This window comes from Pelophylax lessonae (assembly GCF_965119305.1).
Source record: "Pelophylax lessonae genome assembly, chromosome: 9".
NCBI lineage: Eukaryota > Metazoa > Chordata > Amphibia > Anura > Ranidae > Pelophylax > Pelophylax lessonae.
Window position 1 is genome coordinate 103398780 of NC_138776.1, and position 14189 is coordinate 103412968.

Consider the following 14189-nt stretch of genomic DNA (forward strand, 5'->3'; position numbering starts at 1 on the left):
GCCCCAATTACTATTGTTTGTACCCCTAAAAGGCTAGGAGTAGGGGGGAGTATGGAACAGGCAGCACCCTCAAACCTTCAGAAGTATGAGATGAACCCCAACAACTTGGAAAGGTGGATCTCTCTCACACGTACCAACACAGACTATCCCCCAATTTAACTGATCCCCAAAGGTTTTTGATTAAATAGCGGAATAGAAAATATGATCCCAAAAAAGTGTATGTATATCACACGTACACAACCACACTAGGCCCCAATTACTATTGTTTGTACCCCTAAAAGGCTAGATGAGGAGTAGGGGGAGTATGGAACAGGCAGCACCCTCAAACCTTCAGTATGAGATTGTGTTCACTGTACCCCACAAAGATTGAGTTCACTGCACCCCACAATGATTGTGTTCACTGCACCCCACAAAGATTGTGTTCACTGCACCTCACAAAGATTGTGTTCACTGTACCCCCCTAAGATTGTGTTCACTGCACCCCACAAAGATTCTGTTCACTGTACCCCACAAAGATTGTGTTCACTGCACCCCAAAAAGATTGTGTTCACTGCACCCCAAAAAGGATGTTGTTCACTGCACCCCAAAAAGGATTTTGTTCACTGCACCCCAAAAAGGATGTTGTTCACTCCACCCCAAAAAGATTGTGTTCACTGCACCCCACAAAGATTGTGTTCACTGCACCCCAAAAAGATTGTGTTAACTGCACCCCAAAAATGATTTTGTTCACTGCACCCCAAAAAGGATTTTGTTCACTGCACCCCAAAAAGGATGTTGTTCACTCCACCCCAAAAAGATTGTGTTCACTGCACCCCAAAAAGATTGTGTTCACTGCACCCCACAAAGGATTTTGTTCACTGCACCCCAAAAAGATTGTGTTCACTGCACCCCAAAAAGGATGTTGTTCACTGCACCCCAAAAAGGATTTTGTTCACTGCACCCCAAAAAGATTGTGTTCACTGCACCCCACAAAGGATTTTGTTCACTGCACCCCACAAAGATTGTGTTCACTGCACACCAAAAAGGATTGTGTTCACTGCACCCCAAAAAGATTTTGTTCACTGCACCCCAAAAAGATTGTGTTCACTGCAGCCCAAAAAGATTGTGTTCACTGCAGCCCAAAAAGATTGTGTTCACTGCAGCCCAAAAAGATTGTGTTCACTGCAGCTCACACACAGAAAAATGGATGTGGATCACTGACACCTGCCTATCTCCAATCCCACACCACACAGCAATATCGATTGTAGTTTGTAGAACACAGTTTCCCTAAAATTCAGCAGACTCTGTCCCTAACAGGATTGAGAAGAGATCGTAGATCAGGATTGAGTGCAGATTCACCCCACCCCCCACACAGCAATATCGATTGTAGTTTGTAGAACACAGTTTCCCTAAAATTCAGCAGACTCTGTCCCTAACAGGATTGAGAAGAGATCGTAGATCAGGATTGAGTGCAGATTCACCCCACCCCCCACACAGCAATATCGATTGTAGTTTGTAGAACACAGTTTCCCTAAAATTCAGCAGACTCTGTCCCTAACAGGATTGAGAAGAGATCGTAGATCAGGATTGAGTGCAGATTCACCCCACCCCCCACACAGCAATATCGATTGTAGTTTGTAGAAGACACTGACCCTATATAATTCAGCAGACTCTATCCCTAAAATGCCTACAACTCGCCCTGCCTAAACACTCCGACCTGTCCCTCAATTCTATCCGGACACAAATGGTTTTTTCCTGCCTATCTTTCCCTAATCAGCAGCCAGCACGTTGATGTGTGCTCTGTCCCTGAATCTAAGCAGCATAATGACGCCGCTGCGGCTGTCTCGAACTTATAAAGACTTGGTCACATGCTTCAGACGGCCAATCACAGCTACTGAGACATTTGCAGGCATGGCTGGGATGGCTTAAGGCACACCAGTTAAACGATTGTTGATTGGCTGTTGAAAGCCCGCCATGAAAAGAGCGCCAAAGCATGCAAAACCCGGAAATAAAACGACCGAACACGGATTTTTACCCGAACATACAGTAAAGTGTCCGTGTCCGTGTTCGGGTACAAAAAATCCAATTATTCGGTACGAACACGAATAATACAGTCCGTGTTCGCTCAACACTAGTCTTTAGTACAAATAGAGGGGAGAATCTCTTCAAAGAAGAAACATACAGCAATAAAAACATGACAGAGGATCTAACTTTTCCCACTCTATTCAAAAATTTTAAAAAAAGGTTGCGACCCGACGACCCTTGGGCTGTACTATTTCATTGCTCGGGCGAGCCAGTAGGCCGATATAAGAAATCTATCACCCCCCCCCCTCCCCCCATTTGCTAAACGCAGCAAAATTGTTGATTCACAAATTCTGGAAACAGAGCACTGTTCCCACTGTATGCCTCTAGTTACAATCAGTTGAACATATAGCACTTATGAAAGATCTCTCCTTTGATCTTAAAGAGCAAGCACACATCTTTCATAAAATATGGGCCTGCTGGCTAGCCTTTACCTTTGGAGTATGCAGAAATTTACCTAATACCTAATGTTTATGCATGTATAATTGCTTGGGCCATACCAGCCTTCCTATCATTATCATTGCCTAACCTCTTTGTTGCATCCACTGGTTGGGGTCCCCTTCCCTCCCCTTCCCCTTTCCCTCTTCCTTCTTTTCTATCTTTTTCTCCCTATTCTCTTTTATACCTTCTTTCTTGAATAAACGGGACATACAACCTTTTGTTGACTTTTGTCAGGATTCAATACTACGGCTTATGACACGCAATGTTGTTGTATTGCTCGTTTCACGTGTTTATCCATATGTGTTGTGGTCTGCTGCACTTTCTTAGCCATATGTGTTGTGGTCTGCTTCACTTTCTTATATTTTTAAGTGTTGTACCGTATTTGTATTTCCTTTTATTTTCAATAAACAGTTATTAACCACTTGCTGACCGCTCACGTTGCTGCTACTGCAGCAGAGCGGCTCAGCTGGGTCCAGCGACGTAAACCTACGTCGCTGTATTCCTTCCTCTCTCGGCGGCGCGATCATCGGGGAAAGAGTGAGGAAATCCGCCCACTTTGTTTCTCCTCTGTGACAGGCAGGGACAGATCACAAGATTTAGCATAGCTGAACCTGCGATCTGTGTCTGTGTCACACAATCCCCCCCCCACACGTCAGTAAGCATGAGGCACACATTTAACCCCTTGATCACCAACAGTGTTAACCCCTTCCCTTCCAGTGTCATTATTACAGTAACAGTACATATTTATAGCACTGATTACTGTAGTAATGTCACTGGTCCCTCCAAAAGTCTCAAAAATGTATGTTAGGGGTCCGATCTGTCCGCCGCAATGTCGCAGTCCCGCAAAAAAAATCGCAGATCACCGCCATTACTAGTAAAAAAAAAAATAAACAATAAAAATGACAAATCTTTCCTGTAGTTACTAAACGCAATAACTTTTGCGCAAACCAATCAAAATACGCTTATTGTGATTTTTTATACCAAAAATATGTAGCAGAAAAACAAATTGGCCTAAAATGTTAAAACATTTTTATTTATACATTTTTTTGGGGGGAATGTTATATATATCAGAATGTGAAAAATATTGTTTTTTTTTTCAAAATTGTTGCTCTTTTTTTCAAAAATGAGAAATCGCACAGGTGATCAAATACCACCAAAATAAAGCTCTATTTGTGGGGAAATATAGCCTGGTCAGGAATGGGGTAAAATCTTCCGGTCTTAAAGTGGTTAAAAATACGCTCATTGAGAATGTTTTTGTCAAAGACCTGTAGCTAAATACATTTTGGTCTAAATATATGACAAAAATGTAATATATTCGATATTTTTTAGAAAATGTAGAAAATGTCAATTTTTTCGCAACATTTTCGCTATTTTTTTATTAATATCGCAAAAAAATGAAAAGCGCAGAGGTGATTAAATACCACCAAAAGAAAGCTCTGTTTGTGGGGAAAAAAGGACGTAAATTTAGTTTGGGTACGGCGTTGCATGACTGCGCAATTGTCAGTTAAATTTGTGCAGTGCCAAGTTGAAAAAAGTGTTAAAGTGGTTAAACAAAAAAAAAAAAAGGTTTCGACTATAGATGCACTAAACATCACATTAAAATGTTAGATTCATAGCTTACCAATTCACATTTTACAGTAGATGAATCATGTTGTTTATACACTTTTAGATTGTACACCATGACATGATGCAGTTGCTTTCATTTATTATGCGTTTAATATTTGATATACTGCATAAACAAGCATGAACTACAATATTAATTTTTTCAGATCAAAACTAGAATAGATCAATAAGACCTGAACGTAAATTAGTGAAACTATAAATTCTGTAGGCATTTATCTTTGTGAAATATGTTGAGTTATCCATCTACTGATTCTTCCTGAGCTTCAACAGGTCCAACGACAACATGTACCTCCTCATAGTGGTGAGGTTCAGCCGCTCGCTTACGCCTTGGCACACAGCTGTGACTGCAGTGCTGGCTTTGACTGCCCCTACGACACACTCTCAATCTACACTGAATGTAGACACCGGAATGTTTCTTCAGAAAGCTGAAGGCATTGAATCCAAACCGGACTGTGCTGTTTGTAGAGGAAGAATATATCCTATAATCAGGAAGGCTGCTGCACCTGAAATGTAAGAGAATAATGAATTACAGTTTTTTGTTGTCAATATGTTATTCTGGGTTATTATAATGTATAGAACACAATAGGCCAAACCAACAATGCATGGTCCCTGAACATCTAACAATACTGTATCTGCAATATATATATGTACATTAAAGAATATAATATCAACAAAAAAGCCTGAAAAAAAAGACAAAACTAACACAGCTGCCCCAGATAAGTACTGTTGGGTGCAATATAGTACTTTTTTTTTCTTGGATTTGTATACGCTTTAATGAAATCCTTGTGTGCATGCATACCATTTCTACTCTGCATAAGTCTTTGAATTACTATATTAAATATTTCATTGCTTATATTTTAGGTGGGGTATAGAGAAGCAAAATCGCACTAATCCTTCATAAATGTGATTTTAACCACCTCAATACCAGACACTTTTACCCCCTTTCTGCCTAGATTTTCAGCTTTCAGCACTGTCACACTTGAATGACAATTACTCAGTCAATTACATTCAACCCAAATTAATTTTTTATAATTTGTTTCACACAAATAGAGCCTTCTTTTGGTGGCATGTATTCACTACTTTGCTTATTTTTTCAAAATAATGAAAAGGGATAGAAAAATGTTGAAAAAAAAAATGTTTCTTTGTTTCTGTTATAACATTTTGCAAATATATAATCTTTTTTCATCAATTTAGAATAAAATGTATGCTACTACATTTCTTTGGTAAAAAAAAAAAAAAATAACCCAAATCAGTGTATATTACACTGCTCAAAAAAATGAAAACACATCAGGTCTCAATGGGGAAAAATATCATGCTGGATATCTATACAGATATGGACTGAGTAATGTGTTAGGAAGAAAAGGATGCCACATTGTTTAATGGAAATAAAATTATCAACCTACAGAGGGCTGAATTTAAAGACACCCAAAAAATCAAAGTGAAAAAATGATGCAGCAGGCTAGTTCATTTTGCTGAAGTTTAATTGCAGCAACTCAAAATGGTACTCAATAGTTTGTATGGCCCCCACATGCTTGTATGCATGCCTGACAACATCGGGCATGCTCATTTTGAGATGACGAATGGTATTCGGGGTATTTTCTCCCTGATCTGGAACAGGGTATCAACTGAGCTCCTGAACAGACTGAGGTGCTAACTGGCAGGGTCCGATTAACCAAAACAGAATGTCCCAGAAGTGTTCTATTGAATTTAGGTTAGCTGAGCGTGAGGACCATTCAATAGTATCAATTCCTTCATCCTCCAGGAACTGGTTGCATACTCTCACCACATGAGGCAGGGCATTGTCGTGCACCAGGAGAAATCCAGGACCCACTGCACCAGTGTAGGGTCTGACAATGGGTCCAAGGATTTCATCCCAATACCTAATATCAGGCAGGGTGCCATTGTCTAGCCTGTAGAGGTCTGTGCTTCCCTCCATGGATATGCCTCCTCAGAGCATCACTGACCCACCACTAAACCGGTCATGCTGAGCAAATTTACAGGCAGCAGATAGTTCTCCACAGCTTCTCCATACCCTTTCACATCTGTCACATGTGCTCAGGGTGAACCTGCTCTGATCTGTAAAAAGCACAAGGCGCCAGTGGCGGACCTGCCATATCTGGTGTTCAGTGGCAAATGCCAATCGAGCTCCACGGTGCCGGGCAGTGAGCACACGAGAGGACGCTGGGCCCTCAGGCCACCATCATGAAGACTGTTTCTGATTGTTTGGTCAGAGTCAAATACACCAGTGGCCTGCTGGAGATCATTTTGTAGGGCTCTGGCAGTGCTCATCCTGTTCCTCCTTGCACAAAGGAGCAGATACTGGTCCTGCTGACGGGTTAAGGACCTTTTTTGGCCCTGTCCAGCTCTCCTAGAGTAACTGCCTGTCTCCTGAAATCTCCTACATGCTCTTAAGACTGTGCTGGGAGACACAGCAAACCTTCTGACAATGGCACGTATTGATGTGCTATTCTGGAGGAGTTGGACTGCCTGTGCAACCTCTATAGGGTCCAGGTATTGCCTCATGCTACCAGTAGTGACACTGACCCTGGCCAAATGCAAAACTAGTGAAAAACAGTCAGAAAAGATGAGTAGGGAAAAACATTTCAGTGGCTTCCACCTGTAAAATCATTCCTGTTTTGGAGGTTGTCTCATTTTTGCCCATCTAGTGTCCCTGTTTATTTCATTAACACCAAAGCAGCTGAAACTTATTAACAACCCCCTCTGCTACTTAACCAGATCAATATCCCAGGAATTTAATAGACTTGATGCTATACTCTGATTAAAAAGTGTTCCTTTATTTTTTTGAGCAATGTATTTAGTCTGTAAGAAAGCTATAGAGTCCACAAACTATAATATATACACTATATTACCAAAAGTATTGGGACACCTGCCTTTACACACACACATGAACTTTAATGGCATCCCAGTCTTAGTCTGTAGGGTTCAATATTGAGTTGGCCCACCCTTTGCAGCTATAACAGCTTTATCTCTTCTGGGAAGGCTGTCCACTAGATTTAGGAGTGGGTCTATGGGAATTGTTATCAGGAAATTATCAGGGGACAGTGGAACAAGGGGATGATCAAAGGAGACAAGATCGAACAGACTTTTTACACAATGCCGAGGAATACCCCTTTATGTTCCACAGTACTATTGATCGTGCTGTCCATATTGATTTAAAACATGAATCTACTTGGGTGCTAACCATAGAACCTGCATATCATAGTGACCTGTGTTGATAGATGATGTGATGATCTGAGTGGGATTTTGGGATCATGTCTTCACCTGGCCTTAGATTCCTGATATGCTGCTGTTGACCTTTATAGAATTTGATGGTCAAGGTTCTGGTAAGCAGGCTTGTCTCCCTCACGATGGTGACAAGTGTGCACGTACCTTTTTTTCACAGACGCTGGTGTGGGGATTCTACACTATCCATTACTCATTTGGACTGTCAGATGATTTTTACCATAGAGACATATATATCAGAGACTTATTGTTGAAAATCTGGTTAGGCTGCAACCTCTTTTTTTGTGTTTTGTATACCTATGTCTAAGGGAATGTTTGACCATTCTTCCAGAAGCACATTTGTGAGGTCAAGCAATGATGTTGGACAAGAAGGCCTGGCTCGCAGTCTCAGCTCTAATTTATCCCAAAGGTGTTCTGTCAGGTTGAGGTCAGAACTCTGTGCAGGCCAGTCAAGTTCCTCCACTCGTTCATCAATATCTTTAGGGACCTTGCTTTAAGTACTTATCCCCAAACTTTTCCCACAAAGTTGGGAGCATGAAATTGTCTAAAATATCTTGGTATACGTGCATCTGAAGAGTTCACTTCACTGGAACTAAGTGGCCAAGCCTAACCCCTGTAAAACTACCTCACACCAAAATCCCCCCCTCCACCAAATTATTTTGACCAGTGCATATAAATGGTGTAGCAGTATGTAAAAAAAAAACATTTTTTTTTCACAATTTTCTTTTTTACATACTGTGATCAGAGTAGTACAGTGTTACCATAGCGACACTACTACTATGGGGGGATGATCAGGATTTTTTTTTTACACACATTGGTTGCTTATTACAGTAATAATCACTGTTATAAGCAACCATTTTTTATGAATGGCATTGATTCATCCAGTGTGTACTATTGTGAAGCTGTGATTGGCCACAGGTATCACATGGTATACTTGGGCCTGTTTGTACCATGTGATCACTGTAAGCAATCACAGAGATCAACACTATAGTACACAATTAATGGCTATGAATGTAAGCCATTCATTGTGTACAACTGCCATGTGATCTGCTTTGATTAGGCACAGGGATCAGTTAGGTACACTGATTTGCCATCTGATGTGTCTGGTGGACACAGTGGGTGGGGTGGGCAAAAGGCGCAATCCTGGGAGGTTGTCATATGGCATCTACCCAGGATTGCAGTATGCCCACTAGGCCGCCATTCTATTAAAGGCCCGGCGGGAAGCTGTTAAATATTGTATACCAGATAGTTGTATTGTGCATATTTTGAATACACAGAGTTTTCAGACACTGTATTCACTTTGTAATAAGTATGTTTATTTAAAATGATTGGTGTTTTGTAAAATCCAATACCTGAAATCTTATTTTCTGTTACCTTACAATCTACAATACCTAAAGGTTAGGATTTAGGAGTGTATCTATGTAAAGGCAAAACATGTTTTTGGATAATGTACAGAATTTTTAGGACCCCTGTTAGTATTCCTAATTCCTAGGGGTGTCCCCTATTAATGCATTTTGGCCAATCCTTGCCTTAGTCATATCCCAACAAGTAGATGAAGTTCTGGCTTCATGGGTTTTTCTGTACCCACTGAATGAAAATTGATGCAATTGTAAAATGTTACAGTTTTCACTGGAGGATTGGGGAGAAGTTTTTTAATGGCCACACCTGTTCTGGTGACAACTGCCTAAGCGGGGAAATGCACTCAATTTAGAGTCATTTACTCATATTTCCTATTGCTTCTCTAGGACAGGAAGAAAAGGAAAATCTCCACAACATGATAAAGACAGCAAAACAAAACTTTATATACCTTGGGACGGCACCAATCATAACTTATAATGCAACCTAACAAATAACTTCAGCCCCTTTAAATGTGGTAAGAAAGACCACAAATCAATGAAACAAAAAATGAAAGTATGTCAAGGGAGTAGTGTGGTGAGTCCTGCGCTGTCTGGGGAGAACGATATAAAAGGGTTGGTGTAGGTCCCAGATGCTGCTAGTACCAAAACTGATAACCATACAGTGTCAAAATCATAAACAGGTGGGGGGTACTGCGCTTCTGGGTTGATAGTGTATGAACTGTGCTTAATATAAATGCCTATCACAATAAGGGAACTATAGCATGTGTGGGTGATTTAAATAAATAAGATAAATCCGCACTCAAATAAAAAATACCACAGTGCTAAAATATTGACACGGCACTCTAAAAATATATGAATAAATAGGAAAATGAAAAACCACTTATAGTGCTGAAAATGCTATAGTGACAGATATATACCACAATAAAGATCCCTCAAAGCTAAGATTCTGGGCTATTGAACCATATAAGCGGCATTGGAGAGGGAGCCACAAAGTGAGATCCCTCAGCCAACGCGAATCCTATTGGATTCATACTTTAGATACACTTAATCCAAATGGCCTGAACATAGAATTCGACTTAAACTGTTTTATAAGTGACTTTTAATCATAATATTTAATGCGTTATCCCATCAGAATCAACTAAGTGTATGCCCCCCACATCCCACCTTGTTGAGTTATCCTAGGCTCCTATTCATACTACCATATAGACTTAGTCTCCTTTTAAGTATAACTAGCTCCATCTAGTGGTAGAATTTTATAACACAACATCTACCTCCCTTAGAATAGGATTTTTATCTTTCTTTTTAAATATTTTAATAATATAACCTTTTAATATACATTTATATATATGTTTATCAACCAATATTCGGTAATTTATCTATAGCTATGTTCCCTTGATTCATCATGGATTACCTTTTAAAACAGATGAGATTGTATTCAGGTATATGTAGCCATAATACTTTTATCTGGTATCCAGAGTTTTATACTATTAATTTATGTTTCTTGGGGTATATCATGTATATTTTATTTTATTTTTACAAGAGAAGGTACTGGTAAAATATGACAGTTATGACTTTTTATGACTGTGATTGGAAAATGTAGCGATGTGAATATGTGCTCCACTTCCGGGACACATTCCTCCGTGAACAACTAGAATATATTCGAATACTTAGACTTCCATCGGATTGCCATGTCCATTTTTAAATTTGCATCTTCAATTGGTATTTTAGCATTTATGGACTAAATTCATAGAGGTTTAACATATCCCTGGAGCCCGGAGAGGGCTTCTAAAATATGGTGGAATCGGCATATCTGGTTCCCTTAGAACGAATACATACCCACATCCAAAATGGTGATAAGAGCATATCCCGCCTCAGTAACATAAATAAGCGTCACGCACGGCCAATAGCAACCCCTGAAGAAGCCACGTGACGCGGAAGTGGCGTAACGCGTAGGGACGTTCGGACCGGAAGTGACGCACATTGCGGAAGTGAGGACTGCGATCCCACTCCGATACTTCTTTATGCGCTTGTTTATTCAACAAAATGTGAGTGTTTTTAACCCTATTTAAATAAAGCACCCCGTTATCCATGACATACTTGCACTATTTCGAGCCTTTGTTTTGAGATCCACTGAGACCGCTGGGAGCCTGGAGAGGGAGAGGGAGCCAACCCACCCGCAGCAACCCAGATACCTGGCCCTAGTGGAGCACGATATAGGATTGGAGAGGAGCCCCCTGGATTAATTATAAGGCCTTTACCCATAGACCTTAAGATCCACTGAGACCGCTGGGAGCCTGGAGAGGGAGAGGGAGCCAACCCACCCGCAGCAACCCAGATACCTGGCCCCAGTGGAGCACGATATAGGATTGGAGAGGAGCCCCCTGGATTAATTATAAGGCCTTTACCCTTAGACCTTAAGGTGAGCTGCTAGAACACTTAGAGGGGTTGAGGAAAAGCACCCCACTACCCTAAGCACGGTGTTAGGTGAAGGAGCAGCACCTGTGGATAATTTTCCCCCACTTGAACACTTACCTTAACCTTTTGGACTATATTTCACCCAGACTGTTGGATTTTTGTGGAGCACAGAGGACACTTTAACTTTGTCTAATATATTTATTTATATGCACCTGAGCACTTTATCTGTCACTATAGCATTTTCAGCACTATAAGTGGTTTTTCATTTTCCTATTTATTCATATATTTTTAGAGTGCCGTGTCAATATTTTAGCACTGTGGTATTTTCTATTTGAGTGCGGATTTATCTTATTTATTTAAATCACCCACACATGCTATAGTTCCCTTATTGTGATAGGCATTTATATTAAGCACAGTTCATACACTATCAACCCAGAAGCGCAGTACCCCCCACCTGTTTATAAAAAATGAAAGTAGGTGCTGTTACACAATATAAGTAATGCTAAAAAATAATAAATTGAAATCATGCTCCACACAATCATATACAATGTGCTAAAAATACCATAAATAACACACTCAACAACAAATGTTTTCTTACAAACACACATGTGCCAGTGGTTTGTGTGCCAAAATAATATCTCAATTATGTATATATGTGAATACGCCGGCAACACTCCACAGAAACATCTCTCCTAAAACTTACAAATGACTTACTAACAGCAAAAACCAATGGTCACTACTCGATACTCTTACTCTTGGACCTCTCGGCTGCCTTTGATACTGTTGACCACCCCCTCCTTCTCAAAAAACTCAGTTTGCTCGGTCTCCGTGACTGTGCTCTCCACTGGTTCGAATCTTACATATCTCACCGCACCTTCAGTGTCACTTACAATTCCACTTACTCCTCTGCAACTCCTCTTACTGTTGGGGTCCCCCAAGGTTCTGTCCTTGGACCGCTACTATTCTCAATCTATACCTCCTCCCTGGGTCAGCTAATAGCCTCCCACGCCTTCCACTACCATTTCTATGCTGATGACACCCAAATCTACCTCTCTACCCCTCAGCTCACCCCATCAGTCTCCTCCCGCATCACTGATCTACTAACAGACATGTCAGCCTGGATGTCTCACCACTTCCTCAAACTGAATCTATCTAAAACCAAGCTCATAATATTTCCTCCTCTACGTGCCCCTTCCCCGGAATTCTCTGTCAAGATCAATGGAATAACTATTAGTCCTTCCACACATGCCAGGGTGCTAGGGGTAACCCTGGACTCTGCACTGTCCTTTCAGGCTCACATCCAATCCCTGTCCAAATCATGCCGCCTTAACCTCCGCAACATCGCTAGAATACGGCCCTTTTTAACCAATGACACCACCAAGCTTTTAATTCATGCCCTGGTTATCTCTCGCCTCGACTATTGCAACTCCCTCCTCATTGGATTACCCTTACATAGATTATCCCCCCTTCAATCCATAATGAATGCAGCTGCAAGACTTATCCACCTTACCAACCGTTCAGTGTCCTCCAACCCTCTCTGCCAATCCCTTCATTGGCTTCCACTCACCCAACAAATAAAATTCAAAGTGCTAACAATAGTTTACAAAGCCATCCACAACTCTGCCCCCAGCTACATCACTAACCTGATCTCAAAATATCAACCTAGCCGCTCTCTTCGGTCCTCCCAAGACCTCCTGCTCTCTAGCTCCCTTGTCACCTCTTCCCATGCTCACCTCCAGGATTTCTCCAGAGCTTCTCCCATTCTTTGGAACTCTCTACCCCAATCTGTCCGACTGTCCCCTAATCTATCCATCTTTAGACGATCCCTGAAAACCCTTCTCTTTAAAGAAGCCTACCCGGCTACTAACTAATAACGCTGTTTCACTTGCTCCATCAGCTCATCCCCCACAGCTATTGCCTTTTGTATCAATTGACCCTCCCTTTTAGATTGTAAGCTCTAACGAGCAGGGCCCTCTGATTCCTTTTGTTCCAAATTGTAGTGTAACTGTAATGTCTGCCTCATTTTGTTAAGCGCTGCGCAAACTGTTGGCGCTATATAAATCCTGTATAATAATAAAATACTAAACATATAAAATATATTATAACACAAATATCTATATCTGTAAAACATGGCACGTGTGTTTATAACGCGTCAAGCTGACACGCACGCTACCTCGCTTTGGACTCACCCTGGAACGCACACCGATCAGAACACTTCCTGAAGTGGCGCGGCTCCCTGCATCTAGTGCGGGTGACTTCAAGGGAGCCCCACGTTCCATGGGGAACAATCGGGTCTGTTTCGCTTGTCAATTCTGCATGTTTTAATTACTTTTAATAAACTTGGAATTTCCCAAATTCTACACTATGAGGAGTCCGCCTATCTATCTGGTTTATGTCCCCTGAGACCACTCATAGGGATTTCCTCCACAAGGGTGTATGGTCCATATATCCAGACCACGAACATCCACTAAGTGCTTTGTGATCTTTTGTTGACATATGCCAACAGAGATTAACAACTTCTGGTGAGTTTCCATTTCCCCTATTCTTGGCGGTGTTTGGAGGGTGCCACCATCATGTTTTGCAGGACTAAGAAGTTATACCACAAGGTTGAAATCCATATTGGCATTCACTTTGCACAAGGGATTGTTTCAGGGCTATTGGTAAAGTTCCTTCTAGGACTCTGTAATATAAATTATTTATATATATATTTTTTTTTTGTTTGGGGGGGTTAGGATTTATTAGGGTGTATTTGGGCGAGTAGTAGAGAAGGAAAAAGTAAGAAAAGGTTCTTTGAGATCAGTTATAATTACATTTAGGAAGATATCCCCAGAAGAATTAATATGTGACTTTGTTATTATAGAATGTGGGATTTAAAGATGAATTGTAAATGTACAGACTATATATGTAACTGAACTTAAATAAATAAAGATAAAATTTGAAAAAAAAAATTATTTATATTTCAAAATTTTGGCACCGTAGCACATTGTATTGTGAGCACTGGCCACTATTTTTACATTTATATATTTTTTTTATTTTTATGTATTGATC

General features: G+C 40.7%; 1 protein-coding gene across 1 annotated transcript in view; it reads right to left on the reverse strand.

Annotated features, from left to right (window-relative positions):
- Window positions 1-4305: 4305 nt before the first annotated feature.
- LOC309564248 (scavenger receptor cysteine-rich domain-containing protein DMBT1-like) overlaps window positions 4306-14189 on the reverse strand; it is a gene marked incomplete at its 5' end in the record, with an annotated part of 164579 nt that continues 154695 nt past the window's right edge. The window contains one exon of the mRNA XM_082268874.1: window positions 4306-4628. Coding sequence (XP_082125000.1) covers window positions 4361-4628 — 268 coding nt within the window. The 3' untranslated portion in view covers window positions 4306-4360. The remainder of the gene's footprint in view (window positions 4629-14189) is intronic.